Raw genomic sequence first — 16,618 nt, 5'->3', positions numbered from 1 at the left:
AGGCCGAGCGAGGGGAGGGGGGGTGCTATTGGGGTCCGTGGCGGCGCCTGCGCATTGGTGGTTGTCAGGGCTGGCGGACTTGCCGGCTTCAGTTTTGGTTGTTGTCATGTTGATTGGCTTGCCGGGTGTTGGCCCGGGCCTACCAAAGTGGCGTCCTTCACGCCCGATGTCGTCTGGGTGCGGGCTTGTTCGAGATTATCCCTGGGGGAATGGGGTGTAGGGTGGCTCGGCATGCAACCAGACCTGTGGGATGGGGGTTGGGTCGCAGTGGTGTGTCCAGACTTTGTTTTAGGGGGTGGCACAAGGGGGTACCTAGTTTTGCGGGGGTGGCACCTATAAAACAGTCAATCTACCGCAGGGGCAGCTGTGCCACCACCATGTATGGAGTCAATTTTCTTGTAAGACAATTGCTGACATTAAACAATATATAATATTTTTTCCTCAGGGGAAGGCTCCGCCGAGGCCGTTGCAGGATGTCCCTTCTCCATCGTTGCGGTCCATGCAGGGGTGGCACTGGTGATTCCCGTGGTTCCGTGCTAGGTGGTCTTGATACAGCCAACTTGGGTGGAGTTACCCAGGGCTGGCTCTGCTGTGCTTTTCCCCTCCAGCTACTGGGAGTCTCAGGACCACTCGAAGCGGGGCATCCTGTCTCTCTGACCGCCTATGGTGTGGTCTCACTGTCTTGGGGGATGGTTGTCTCCTGCTTTTTCCGTGCCTTGTCCACGGTTTGTCTACAACCTGCTGCTGCCCCTGCCCGGAGGCACAGTGGGTTAAATCCTATATGACATATTTCTGCTCCAAGGTTTCTCATTGTATCCCATTGGGTTTAGTTTTTTTCTTGCCCCGATGTGGGATCTGAGCAGAGTATGTCATTGTGGCTTGTGCAGCCCTTTGAGACACTTGTGATTAAGGGCTATATAAATAAACTTTGATTGATTGATTGATTGACATAACTTTAAAAAAAATACTTATCTCTATCAAAATGTAAAAATAGAGATAAAGGCATTATGTAATGAGAAATAGCTGACATATTGATACTATTGAAAAAACCCACAAATATTTGTTTAAAAATATGAATACCATTCATCTATAGCCTCTTTATTAGACCTTACAAATTACATGATGGCATCGCGTTCCCACCCCACCCCAACACTGTTTTATATAACATAATCAATAATCATGGTTAATAATTGTGATGATTATTTTGGTGATAATCGTGCAGCCCTATGCATAAGACTAGATCTTATATGAACACTAACTTTATTTATATTGACAAAAAGTGCAATTACGTCTTATGGCAATCTGGTGCCATCTTGGACAATTCTTACATTGTGTTTTATTTATTTATTTTGTTTCTGCCCTATTACTTTGTTTTGTAATACTTGTGTTGCTTTCATGTGCACATTCATTTTAAAGTTAAAGTTAAAGTACCAATGATTGTCACACACACAAAAGGTGTGGCGAAATTATTCTATGCATTTGACCCATCCTACTTGAGGTCCATGATTTTTTTAATCTACAACAATTATTCTTCTCCAAAGGAAATCACCTTGAATGTTTAAAAAAAAATTAAAATAAAACTTGGTTAAAAGTACTTTTTGAACATTTGAAGCACATTTAAAATATTTCGATAATAATGATAACTGTGATAATTTTGGTCACAATAAACATGATAAGAAATGTTCATACCGTAACATCCCTGATACAAATGCACATACATACATACATACATACATACATACAGACGTTAAGTAAAGTGAATTATAGTTATATAGCACTATTCCTGAGAGAAAGAAGCACTTTACATGGTGAAAACCATTATCTACATCAGTGGTGTCAAACGTACAGCCCGCGGGCTGGATCGGGCCCTCCAACAGGTTTTATCCGGCCCTCGGGATGAGTTTGCTAAGTATAAAAATGAGCCAAATCTTGGAATGAAAGAAACTGCTGTTCTAAATGTGTCCACTAGATGTCACAATAGCAATTGTTTGTATCTTTGTAGATGATGCTGCATATATAAAGTAAATAAACCACATGATGAGAAAAATGAGCAAACTACATAAATAACATCCTGTAATTTGACTTTGACTTTATTTTCTTATCTTGATAGATTGAAAATTAACACCAATGACTGATAAACATTTTCACATAATTTATTCAGAAAGTATAAATAACGACAAATAAAGATAGAATACTATTAAACGCAACATGTAAGTGTAAACAAAACCCCAACAATGATTTGTACATTTTCAGAATGTGCTTGTTTAATTTTTAAACAAAGAAATCCCCTCAATTCCCCCCAAAATCGGATTAACTCGCTAATATATAAAGACAATAAAACATACATCCATAAACGTGGATGCATATGCAAAAGTGCAATATATTTATCTGTACAGTATAGGGGTGTAACGGTACGTGTATTTGTATCGAACCGTTTCGGTACGGGGGTTCCGGTTCGGTCCGAAGGTGTACCGAACAAGTTTCCACACGGACATATTAAGTAGCGTAGCGCACGTTGAAGAAAAGTTCATCTGAGGCTGAGTTGACTTGAAACTGTTTAATGTTGCACTCGTTATATGTAGAAGAAAGGCAGTTTACTGTACTGTGCAATCTACTCATAAAAGTCTCAATGAATCAATCAAAAAAAGCACTTTATATGTAGAAAAGTTTTGTTAAGAAACCATTCTGAGCCTTATCTTATTTAGTTTTTATTTTATATATGTTGACCACAATAACCCTGGCAATGGACCCTGTGTGTATATGTATGTTATGCCATTGTTTACAAATTTGGTAAATAAATAACCAAAAAATTTATATTTTGTTGTTTTCTTACTGTACCGAAAATGAACCGAACCGTGGCCTCTAAACCGAGGTACGTACCGAACCGAAATTTTTGTGTACCGTTACACCCCTAGTACAGTAATCTATTTATTTATATCTGCACCTTATTGCTCTTTTATCCTGCACTACAACGAGCTAATGCAACAACATTTTGTTCTTATCTGTACTGTAAAGTTCAAATTTCAATGACAATAAAAGGAAGTCTAAGTGTAAGTCTAAAACAATCTGAAGTTGTCTTTACTTTTAAGTTATCGTGCCGTGATTTTAACAGTCCGGCCCACTTGGGAGTAGATTTTTCTCCATGTGGCCCCCCACCCCCCATCTTAAATGAGTTTGACACCCCTGATCTACATCTATAATTTACATTTAAACCAGTGTGGGTGGCACTGGGCGGTATAGCTCGGTTGGTAGAGCGGCCGTGCCAGCAACTTGAGGGTTCCAGGTTCGATCCCAGCTTCTGCCATCCTAGTCACTGCCGTTGTGTCCTTGAGCAAGACACTTTGCCCACCTGCTCCTGGTGCCACCCACACTGGTTTAAATGTATCTTAGATATTGGGTTTCACTATCTAAAAACGCTTTGAGTCACTAGAGAAAAGCGCTATATAAATATAATTCACTTCACTTCACTGGGAGCAGGTGGGTGAAGTGGTTTGCCCAATGACACAACGACAGAAACGGGCATTGAACCTGCAACCCTCAAGTTGCTCGCACGGCCGCTCTACCAAATGAGCCACGCCGTCCACGTATAATTTACGCGCATAAATGCATATATACGCAGGCTGAATGCACAGTTGGCAGGGCTCCACTTTAGGATGTGTAGCGAAACCTACTTTTTTTTCCCCCTTTTACGAAGCTGTATGAGGTAGGAGAAACCATCCGAGTGAAGTCAGCATGCGGTCACCTAAGAACCCGTTCGGAGAACAAAATCATGCAATTTTGCGACATGTAAAACATCTGTTAGGAATCATATCCCATGTCTTCTGGAGGACTCGCTGATGCTCTTGTCATTATGTCATTACAAGTGGGGGAACGAGGGTCTCAATTATTTGCTGATGAAATTAAACGACTCTTGCATCTTTTGACATGCTCTGTGAAGGAGTGGCAGGGAGGAAGACCACACAGCGAAACAGTGAGACGAAGGGGCGGGGAATGGGGATTTTTGAGGTTGGCTTGCATGGCGACTGACAAACATTGCTCTAAGAAGGAGGCAGAATATAAACATGCGTGGAAAACACAATGGGAATGGTGGAAAGCCTAATTAGTCCAATTCCCAAAAGAGTCCGAGCATATGTTGCCTGTGGTCTGCCTGGGTATTGGTGTAGGCCGGGGGTCGGCAACCCACGGCTCTAGAGCCGCATGTGGCTCTTTAGCGCCGCCCTAGTGGCTCTCTGAAGCTTTTTCAAAATTGTATGAAAAATGGAAAAATATATTTTTTGTGTTAATATGGTTTCTGTAGGAGGACAAGCATGACACAAACCTCCCTAATTGTTATAAAGCACACTGTTTATATTAAACATGCTTCACTGATTCGAGTATTTGGCGAGCGCCGTTTTGTCCTACTAATTTTGGCGGTCCTTGAACTCACCATAGTGAGTTTCTAGGACGTGTTTTATGCCAATTCTTTTTCTGTCTCATTTTGTCCACCAAACTTTTAACGTTGTGCATGAATGCACAAAGGTGAGCTTTGTTGATGTTATTGACTTGTGTTCAGTGCTAATCAGACATATTTGGTCACTGCATGACTGCAAGCTAATCGATGCTAACATGCTATTTAGGCTAGCTATATGTACATATTGCATCATTATGCCTCATTTGTAGGTATATTTGAGGTCATTTAGTTTCCTTTAAGTCCTCTTAATTACATGTATATCTCATGACACACTATCTGTATGTAATATGGCTTTTAAACAAGGTGTTTGGCGACAACACCACGATACCAGGCGGGAGCGCTGACTGAAAAGCGAGAGATCGCCATGAAGCCAAGTCAAGCTTGCTTGTTAACAGCTCCGTGACCGGTGTTTTTAGAGCAGGTCTGAAGTGGCAAAGCGGCGGTGCCGTTTTTGGGATTGGGTTTCGACAGCTACACTCATCTCCGTCTTATTAGCATAGTTGGACTGAGCTGTTGAATTTTTTGTGGTGAACTGTGTCTTGTCATTATGGTGCTAGAAAGCCATTTTAGCACGCTGGGGGAGGTGGCAAGGGGGTGAAAAAGTTGGGAGAGCCACCGGAGCGTGTCAGCAAGAGGGCTTGTCTACCTCGTCCCCAAGTAAGGACGGATGATGGGAACGAAGAGTGGGGATGCCTGCGGGTTTTGGGTTTCCTCTGCGAGAAAACCCTCGCTTGGTCACCGAGAAGTATTTTTAATGAATCACACTAAAGGGTGGCTCAGTCAAAATGAAGCAAGGAGAAAAAAAATCCACCTAAAGAACAGCTGTCACCAATGTTCCCTCTAGTTTTTCATGTGTGTGAGCAAACGCAAAAACTCCCTGAGCATTGAGTGGAGCCCATGTGAGCAACATCAGACGTGCACACTGCGGCTACACCAGCAGCACACCTGTCCCAAACCTGACTAAATAACAAGTTCAACACCCTGGACTAGTCCCCACCTCATCGCAGGGCCAACACAGATAGACAGACAACATTCTCTTATTATTATAATCAAATGACAGCAGTCATTTCCATGAGATGATTTTCTAATATAAGTGTTTAGGCCCACTTACAATGACAATAACAACAAATATTGTTTTTCATGAACTGTGTACTTGTATTGTTTGTCTGGGTGGAGGTCCTGCTTTGGAAATAATGTGTACCCCTTTCAGACATTGCATTTAGTTCCCATTAAAACATTCACATGTTGCACAATGAGATGTAAGCAGGGAGTCATGTGTACATTCCTGCAACTTCCTGTTTGTAAAAAATATATTTTTATTAGTATTTATTTAATATACTAACAGCATTTCATGATTAATATTTATAAATTAAGATTCCTAATAAATGACACTAGAATAAGCACACATTTGATTGGTTAATCATAGTGTAACGACCTGGAATGACACTTTACGTGTGGTGTTGGAGTTGTCCGACTTTTTGTGTGGCTGTAAACGCATCACTGGCTAAGTGCCATATGTGCATGTGTTGGCGCAAGTGAGAAAGACAGGCGGCTGCTGTTGATATAAACAAAGTTGCTTTTGGTCTGGTTTGTACTGCAGAAAATGACCAGTTTTGCTAGATATCAATTTTTTTACTAATGTTTTGCTGATGTGTTTATGGCCGACAATAAAGAGTTTTGCTCAATAAAGTGATCGATGGAATTCATGTCATCAAAGCGTCTCGACAGACGTTACAATATTTGAACAATGATGACGAAAACTGTTTTCTCTGTCGTGTCCGTGTGTCGAAAATTGTTATGCGCTTATTTTTTAATTTGATTTTGTGCGTGGCATAGATTTGCCACATATGTTTCTAATTGCAATGAAAGAACAATTATGGCATTAAATAATTCATGAGACTTTGAACTGTTTGAACCGTTTTTAACTGCTTTTTATCTAACAAATTGCTCTTAAGATAATTTGTATTTGTTTTTCTATGTGCATATATATATATATATATATATATATATATATATATATATATATATATATATATATATATATATATATATATATATATATATATATATATATATGCAGAGGGAGATGTGGCCAGCGATGCCTGCAGGAGCAAAGGTCACCGCCTCTGTCCATGGTGCTGAGAACAGAGCACCATCAGACGGGGGCGTGGCAGTGCTGACGGCGAGACACAGCTGGCAGGTGATTAGATTTCACAGGTGGTACGTGTTAATCTAATCATCTGTTGTCTTTAACAGTAAGCGGCCGGGAGCAGGAGGGTAGAGAGGATACGGACGTGACTGAAAAGTCACGTTCTGCTGGAGAAAGACTTTGATAAAATATACGTACATTAAAACTTTGTTCAACTTGGCATGCCTGGCTCCTGTGAAGTATATGTCAGTGGTATCGCTAGGAAGCGACCTCTAAAATATATATATACATGTGTGTGTGTGTATTTTACCTATGTTTTAAATGTCATTTTTTATTTAATTTTTTGTGGTGTACAGCCCTTTGTTCTTCAACTGTGGCGGCAGCTTCTTGCGAGCGCTCCTGGAAGTGTAGACCGATTTGGCAAAAATACCCCTCAATTCAGTCAATTTCATGGCTGGCTCACAGCGTGTTCACTCCGTGATCACTTACGACCGACTTACGATTCTGGATGTGGAGAGATCGGGCCATTTTGGGCTAAAAGATGCGTGTACGGTGGACCTACTCGCTAGCTTGGGAATTCTTTGCGAGCTACATCCAGCAGTGGCCTTTGAAGCAGCGGCGTCCACTACCAGCAGAGACCGTCAACGAAAGAGACGTAAGCGGTGCGCTCGGAAGCAGAAGCGGGGGTGTCGGGCGGGGCTAACAACAAAGCTAAAGGCGTTGTTTTTAGCGGGGCTAACGAAAAAGCTAAATGCTAATCCACAAAGAAGCGCTAATAAGGAGTCTGTTAAGCTAGAACTAGCCAGTGCCAGGCTGGATAATCTCTGCACACATAGCAATTCTCTTAGAATAATATACAACTCACATAATGTTTTTTCTGCGTCAGAGGTGGACATGCATTTTACTGAGGTGGCAAACAATCTAAAAATTCCTGTCATATCAATTCCTAGATATGGTCGAAATTATTTAAAGTGCACTACGCATAATAAACGTAACATTATTAATATTGCTACTACGGATACTTTCAACAAAAACTCCTCAAAACAGCCCACTACCTATAATATGGGCTTTTTAAACATAAGGTCATTGTCTTCCAAAACGTTATTAGTTAATGAAGTCATTAGAGACAACAATCTTGATGTCGTTGGACTAGCCGAGACCTGGCTCAAAGCAGACTAATTTTTTGCGCTGGGTGAGGCGTCTCCTCCTGGCTATACGGGAACGCATATTGCCCGTCCCATTAAAAGGGGTGGGGGTGTTGCACTAATATACAACAAAAACTTTAGCCTTACCTCGGACCTAAATAATAAATATAACTCGTTTGAGGTGCTTACTGTGAGGTTTGTCACACCGCTGCCTCTACACCTGGCTGTCATCTACCGCCCCCCAGGGCCCTATTCGGACTTTATCAATGAATTTTCAGAGTTCGTTGCTGATCTAGTGACGCACGCCGACAATATAATCATAATGGGAGACTTTAACATCCATATGAATACCCCATCGGACCCTCCATGCGTGGCGCTCCAGACTATAATTGATAGCTGTGGTCTTACACAAATAATAAATGAACCCACGCATCGCAACGGTAATACGATAGATCTAGTGCTCGCCAGGGGTGTCACCACCTCCAAAGTTACGATACTCCCGTACACTAAAGTAATGTCCGATCATTACCTAATAAAATTCGAAGTTCTGACTCATTGTCAACAAACTAATAATAATAATAATAACTACTATAGCAGCCGCAACATTAATGCTGCCACAACGACGACTCTTACTGACCTACTGCCTTCGGTAATGGCACCATTCCCAAATTATGTGGGCTCTATTGATAACCTCACTAACAACTTTAACGACGCCCTGCGCGACACCATTGATAGTGTAGCACCGCTAAAGCTAAAAAGGGCCCCTAAAAGGCGTACCCCATGGTTTACAGAAGAAACTAAAGCCCAGAAATTATCATGTAGAAAGCTGGAACGCAAATGGCGTGCGACTAAACTTGAGGTTTTCCATCAAGCATGGCGTGATAGTTTAATAACTTATAAACGCATGCTTACCTCAGCTAAAGCTAAATATTACTCAAATCTCATCCACCTCAACAAAAATGATCCTAAATTTCTGTTTAGTACAGTAGCATCGCTAACCCAACAAGGGACTCCTCCCAGTAGCTCCACCCACTCAGCAGATGACTTTATGAATTTCTTTAATAAGAAAATTGAAGTCATTAGAAAAGAGATTAAAGACAATGCATCTCAACTACAACTGGGTTCTATTAACACAAATACGACTGTATATACGACGGACACCGCCCTCCAAAATAGTTTCTCCCTCTTTGATGAAATAACATTGGAGGAATTGTTAAAATGTGTAAATGGGACAAAACAAGCAACATGTTTACTTGACCCAATTCCTGGGAAACTTATCAAGGAGCTTTTTGTTTTATTAGGTCCATCAGTGTTAAATATTATAAACTTATCACTTTCCTCTGGTACTGTTCCCCTAGCATTCAAAAAAGCGGTTATTCATCCTCTACTCAAAAGACCTAACCTCGATCCTGACCTCATGGTAAACTACCGGCCGGTGTCCCACCTTCCGTTTATCTCGAAAATCCTCGAAAAAAATTGTCGCACAGCAGCTAAATGAACACTTATCGTCTAACAATCTCTGTGAACCTTTTCAATCCGGTTTCAGGGCAAATCACTCTACGGAGACAGCCCTCGCAAAAATGACTAATGATCTATTGCTAACGATGGATTCTGATGCGTCATCTATGTTGCTGCTTCTTGATCTTAGCGCCGCTTTCGATACTGTTGATCATAATATTTTATTAGAGCGTATCAAAACGCGTATTGGGATGTCAGACTTAGCCTTGTCTTGGTTTAACTCTTATCTTACTGACAGGATGCAGTGTGTCTCCCATAACAATGTGACCTCGGACTATGTTAAGGTAACGTGCGGAGTTCCCCAGGGTTCGGTTCTTGGCCCTGCACTCTTTAGTATTTACATGCTGCCGCTAGGTGACATCATACGCAAATACGGTGTTAGCTTTCACTGTTATGCTGATGACACCCAACTCTACATGCCCCTAAAGCTGACCAACACGCCGGATTGTAGTCAGCTGGAGGCGTGTCTTAATGAAATTAAACAATGGATGTCCGCTAACTTTTTGTCCTGCTCAACACCGACATCTATTTAATAATACCACCTTAACATTTGACAACCAAACAATTAAACAAGGCGACTCTGTAAAGAATCTGGGTATTATCTTCGACCCAACTCTCTCGTTTGAGTCACACATTAAGAGTGTTACTAAAACGGCCTTCTTTCATCTCCGTAATATCGCTAAAATTTGTTCCATTTTGTCCACAAGCGATGCTGAGATCATTATCCATGCGTTCGTTACATCTCGTCTCGATTACTGTAACATTTTATTTTCGGGCCTCCCTATGTCTAGCATTAAAAGATTATAGATGGTACAAAATGCGGCTGCTAGACTTTTGACAAAAACAGGAAAGTTTGATCATATTACGCCTATACTGGCTCACTTGCACTGGCTTCCTGTGCACCTAAGATGCGACTTTAAGGTTTTACTACTTACGTATAAAATACTACACGGTCAAGCTCCTGCCTATCTTGCCGATTGTATTGTACCATATGTCCCGGCAAGAAATCTGCGTTCAAAGAACTCCGGCTTATTAGTGATTCCCAGAGCCCAAAAAAAGTCTGCGGGCTATAGAGCGTTTTCCATTCGGGCTCCAATATTATGGAATGCCCTCCCGGTAAAAGTTAGAGATGCTACCTCAGTAGAAGCATTTAAGTCTCATCTTAAAACTCATTTGTATACTCTAGCATTTAAATAGACTCCCTTTTTAGACCAGTTGATCTGCCGTTTCTTTTCTTTTCTTTTCTACTCTGCTCCGGGGTGGACCGCTAGCCTGTTCATCGGATGGGGACATCTCTACGCTGCTGACCCGTCTCCGCTCGGGATGGTTCCTGCTGGCCCCACCATCGACTGGACTTTCGCTGATGTGTTGGACTTTCACAATATTATGTCAGACCCACTCGACATCCATTGCTTTCGGTCTCCCCTAGAGGGGGGGGGGGGGGGGGTTACCCACATATGCGGTCCTCTCCAAGGTTTCTCATAGTCATTCACATTGACGTCCCACTGGGGTGAGTTTTCCTTGCCCGTATGTGGGCTCTGTACCGAGGATGTCATTGTGGCTTGTACAGCCCTTTGAGACACTTGTGATTTAGGGCTATACAAATAAACATTGATTGATTGATTGATTGATTGATTTATAGGGTTTTATAAATAAAGTTGGTATGGTATGATAAGATAGTCTACTACTACTCTTTTCCTAGTAAGTGAGCAAACAAAGGCTCCTAATATGGCTGCTGACATATGCAGTAACATATTGTGTCATTTATCATTCTATTATTTTGTCAAAATCATGAGGGCCAAGCTGTAGAAAATTGATTATTAATCTACTTATCTGCTTATTTTCTGTTTTAACGTGTTCTATCTACACTTATGTAGATAGAACATTTGTACACTTAAATTGTAATAAACACTTATTCTTCTGTTGTTTGGATATTTGACATTAGTTTTAGTGATACTACAAATTCTGGTACCAATCCAATACCAAGTCGTTACAGGATCATACACTGGTCATAATTAAAGGATGGACATTAGCCGCTAGCTAGCTAGCCACGTTTAAAACACCTCTTCCTGAGAAGCTTCACCTTCATCGTTTGTTTTTAAGCCAAAATAGTTCCATTCCCCCCCTCTTATGTCTCCACAGTTTGTTAAATGATGTCGCCTGCCATGATTTGTGTCCCTGCTTTTCTTGTCGGCTTACATTTTATCGATTCTCGCCACAAAATGAGCATTCCATTGTTCTGAATGTGGCGCAGTGAATTATTTCTAATCACTGTTGGCAGGCCAAATATATAATGACAAAGCAACATTTTTTTTGGAATTTTTTTTTTCGAACCTGCATGACTGCCTCAGCTTTGGAATCAATGTGAGCCCTTCTGTGTCACTCCTCCCAAAAAAAATAAAAAATAAAAATAAAAACCCTTAAAGAAAATATGATGAACTTGTGGCTCACGTTTAATGTGGCTGTACCTTTTCAAGTGTCTTGTGCACAGTATGTGAATAAACTATGACAAGCCGCCTGCAGCTTGGCAGACATTCATTAAAAACATTGTTCCCCTCCACCTCACCCTTCTACTTATAAGATAAGATAATAAAAATAAGATCCGCAAGCAGAGAATAGGAATGATTGTATTTACATTAACCACCGCAGGGTGCTGCTTGGTGAGGGAACACCGCGGCCAATAAAACATTGATGGCAATGAAAGGTTAACTGCTCGTCTCAGGGGGACTTTTGATGACTAATTGATTGAGTCCCCCTTTGAAGGGGGAAATGAAGTGTGTGCTTTTGTGTGAGAGCACCTTTGAGTCTTGTTACAATGTGGTGACCTACGTCAAGGTAACCAAATCAAATTGTGTTGACCAAATTCTTTATGTTAGCATCCTGTTGTCATATACCGTATTTTCCGGACCATAGGGCACACCGTACTATAAGGCGCACTGACGATGAATGGTCTATTATTGATATTTTTTTCATATATAAGGCGCACCGGATTATAGGCCGCATTAAGGAGTCATATTATTTTTATTTTTTTCTAAATGTAAAACTCTTCCTTGTGGTCTACATAACATGTAATGGTGGTTATTTGGTCAAAATGTTGCATAGATTATGTTTTACAGATCATCTTCAAGCCGCTTTCTGACAGTCGCTTTGTGGGCGGTCTTATTTACGTGCCTCACCTTCGGCGGCGTCTTTTCCCCGTCATCTTTGTTGTAGCGGTGTAGCGTGCAAGGACGGGAGTGGAAGAAGTGTCAAAAGATGGCGCTAACTGTTTTAATGACATTCAGACTTTACTTAAATCAATAACGGAGCGGCATCTCCTCATCCGGAAGCAACCACACCGGAAATGTGTCCCGTGAAAAACCGTCCGACCGGATGTCTAATAACTAAAGTTCCTTGGGTGAATAATGTCAACTCACTACACCGGTATGTTTTAGCGCTTTCATGGCGAGTTTACTGACAGATATAAGTAAGAACTTTACACTACTTTATATTAGAAATGGCAACAGTGGAGGATGAATGCCACATAAGAAGATAGAGAGAAAGAACAAGCTTATCGACTACGGTGGCGGACGCGCGCGATTACAAAGGCGGATGCGCACGATTTTTCAGGATTTATGCAGATCCCAAATACAGATCAGCAGGTACCAGAAGGTAAGAAAAGTTGCTTAATATTGCGAAACAAAACACCAGATAATATGTCTTACCTAATACACACACCATAATAATACTCGTATGTTTAATGTGCCGGCAATCCTTCATGCGGTGCGGCTTTATAGCTGACCAAAGTCGTACTAAAACATTTTGATAGATTTTTGAGCGCCGTGTGTAATGTTCTATATTTTCAATGGAACATTTAAAATGTTGGTGTTGTTTACTTGAGACCCATCTTAGTGCAGCCTACACTTATCTCTTATGTTTTACACTTATCTCTTATGTTTGACTGCCATCTACTGGTCACACTTATCATTACACCATGTACCAAATAAAATAGCTTTGAGTTGGGTAAGCTCAACCAAACGTATTCCTTACATTAGGCGCACCGGGTTATAAGGCGCACTGTCGATTTTTGAGGGAAAAAAAAGATTTTAAGTGCGCCTTATAGTCCGGAAAATACGGTATTAGCAATTCATGTCCTGCTAGCTGTCATAGATGTTCACTGGCTACTACCGGTGACTATGGTTTCGAGAAAACATGAAATATCCTTAACATTCCTAAGTTCCTAACTAACAAACGCCAAAATATTCTAATGCCGCACTCCTTTGCCTCGCAGAGGTAATCCAGGCTTGCTTGAGTTGTGTTTTGTTGTCGCAGCAGCACATTAGGTCATGCATCCACACTATAGTCTTGGAGAATTGAAGCAAGCTCCTACTCTGTTCACGGGATCATCGCACGCGGGTAAGCCCGTCCTTCGTCGGCATCTCAAAAATAGCCGACCACCTGACGTGACAACTGTGTCGAACGCAGGGTTTTTGGCATGCCGAGAGCCCGGTCCAGAATACACGGGTAGCCGACGACGCCTCCCGTTTCAAAGACACCAGGCCGCCCGTAACCGCTGGGGGCTATTTGAGAGTAACGACCTCTAACCCCGAGCTTCCGCACCCTGATCACATCCCACTGTGCATGCTTTCATGCCCCCCTTAAACCACTTTGCACCAGGACCTTGCACTTGCAGCGCTATCAATTACCAAACACTAAGCCTCCGAGGTGACAGTACCTTGTCATATCTATGTATGCAGACAATTACTATTTTTTTTATATGATCAAGCAGATTAAACGATTAATTAAAAAAAAGCTACAAAACCCAAAACCACTGCAATTGGCACGTTGTGTTATTCGTAAAAATAAAAACAGAATACAATGATTTGCTAATCTTTTTCAACTTATATTCAATTGAATAGACTGCAAAGACAAGATATTTAATGTTCGAACTGAGAAACGTAATTCTTAGAATTTAATGGTAGCAACACATTGCAAAAAAGTTGGCACAGGGGCATTTTTACCACTGTGTTACATGGCCTTTCCTTTTAACTACACTCAGTAAATGTTTGGGAACTGAGGAGACCAATTTTTGAAGCTTTTCAGGTGGAATTATTTCCCATTCTTGCTTGATGTACAGCTTAAGTTGTTCAACAGTCCGGGGTCGCCGTTGTCGTATTTTAGGCTTCATATTGCGCCACACATTTTCAATAGGAGACAGGTCTGGACTACAGGCAGGCCAGTCTAGTACCCTCACTTTTTTACTACGAAGCCACACTGTTGTAACACGTGGCTTGGCATTGTCTTGCTGAAATAAGCCCATGTGGTGATATGTGGTGATATCCTTTACACACTGATGTCAGTTTTTGATGCAGTACCGCCTGAATGATCAAAGGTCACGGGCATTCAATGTTGGTTTTCAGCCTTGCTGCTTACGTGCAATGATTTCTCCAGATTCTCTGAACCTTTTGATGATATTACAGATTGTAGATGGTGAAATCCCTAAATTCCTTGCAATAGCTGTTTGAGAAATGTTGTTCTTAAACAGTTTGCTCGCCCCATCCTTGTTTGTGAATGACTGAGCATTTAATGGAAGCTGCTTTTATACCCAATCATGGCACCCACCTGTTCCCAATTAGCCTGTTCACCTGTGTGATGTTCCAAATAAGTGTTTGATGACCATTTCTCAACTTTCTCAGTCTTTTTTGCCACGTGTGCCAGCTTTTTTGAAACATGTTGCTGGCATCCTATTCCAAATGAGCTAATATTTGCAATAAATAACGTTTTCCAGTTTGAACGTTAAATATCTTGTCTTCGCAGTCATTTAAATTAAATATCAGTTGAAAAGGATTTGCAAATCATTGTATTCTGTTCTTATTTACGATTTACACAACGTGCCAACTTCACTGATTTTGGGTTTTTGTAATACAAAAGACTAACTATCAACAGTGTATGAAAGCACATGTTACTTTAGTTTTTTTTTTACAAAAATAGCCAACGTTTATAAGATTGGAGACAAACACCAATTTACAAACTATAGACCTGTTTCTTTACTTCAATAATTTTCTAAACGCATTGCAAAAATGATTTAGTAATAGTTTAAGACAAATTCATAAATAAAAGTGCAATAATTGCCAGCCAATACCGATACAGAGCTAACATTTTAACATTGATGGCACTAATAATAAGACAGAGGAAATGATCAATGTTTGTAAACATTGTGTAACTGGAGTATTTATGGACTCAACAAAAGCATTTGACACAATTACTCGTAACATCTTAACAAATTAGAACAGTATGACATCAGAGGGTTGGTCTTCAACTGGGTAAGAAGCTACTTTACTAACAGGAAGCAATATGCGAAGATAGGGCAGGGGTCGGCAACCCAAAACGTTGAAAGAGCCATATTGGACCAAAATTACAACCAAAAAAATCTGTCTGGAGCCGCAAAAAATTAAAAGCCTTATGTAAGTGTTATAATGAAGGCAACACATGATGTAAGTGTCTATATTAGCTATATTAGCCGACTATCAAATCTTCGTTGACAGATATTGTGTATTTTAATTTTTATTCTACACATTTTTGCAACATTTGAAATCATTAATAAAATGGAGGCTTCTCACAGGATGAGATAACTTCTGGAAATTACTGGCTCAGAATGGCCAAAGGTATAGATGTGGTTTTCCAAGTTAAAGGAAACGGCAGGCTGTCTTCTTCTAATGGATTTATTACAATCTTTGCAAGCTGGGTAATGTTTGCTGTGGTCTGGGACACTATGGCACACAAACAACTATGAGAAATGCAACTAATATTACATAAAGATAATGTGTCATGAGACATGTAAATATGAATTAAATACACTGAGGACATAAGTAAAGGAAATTAAATCAGCTCAAATATACCTACAAATGAGGCATAATGATGCAATATGTACATACATCTCACCTATTTAGCATCAATTAGCCCGCCTTCCGCCCGAATGCAGCTGAGATAGGCTCCAGCACCCCCCGCGACCCCAAAAGGGACAAGCGGTAGAACAATGGATGGATGGATAGCTTGCAGTCATGCATTGACCAAAAATGCTTGATTGGCAGTCCAACAAGTCAATAACATCAACAAAGCTCACCTTTGTGCCTTCCTGCACAGCATAAAACATTTGGTGGACAAAATGAGACAAAGAAGGAGTGGCATAAAACACGTCTTTCTGTGGCACCGTAGGAGAAAGCTGTACATGTAAACAAACTACGGTGAGTTCAAGGACCGCTGAAATCAGTAGGACAAAAGGCCACTCACCAAATACTCTCATCAGTAAAGCATGTTTAATGTAAACAGGATTTCCAACAATTAGGAAAGTTTGTATCATGTTTGTCTGTTACAGAA

At 40.9% G+C, this 16,618-nt stretch overlaps 1 protein-coding gene across 1 annotated transcript in view; it reads right to left on the bottom strand.

Annotated features, from left to right (window-relative positions):
• Positions 1 to 650: 650 nt before the first annotated feature.
• LOC133662838 (collagen alpha-1(XXV) chain-like) overlaps positions 651 to 16,618 on the bottom strand; it is an 89,400-nt gene continuing 73,432 nt past the window's right edge. The window contains exon 3 of the mRNA XM_062067009.1: positions 651 to 750. Coding sequence (XP_061922993.1) covers positions 662 to 750 — 89 coding nt within the window. The 3' untranslated portion in view covers positions 651 to 661. The remainder of the gene's footprint in view (positions 751 to 16,618) is intronic.

Source organism: Entelurus aequoreus, linkage group LG12 (assembly GCF_033978785.1).
Source record: "Entelurus aequoreus isolate RoL-2023_Sb linkage group LG12, RoL_Eaeq_v1.1, whole genome shotgun sequence".
Classification (NCBI taxonomy): Eukaryota; Metazoa; Chordata; class Actinopteri; order Syngnathiformes; family Syngnathidae; genus Entelurus; species Entelurus aequoreus.
This window is presented reverse-complemented; position numbering and strand designations above follow the sequence as displayed.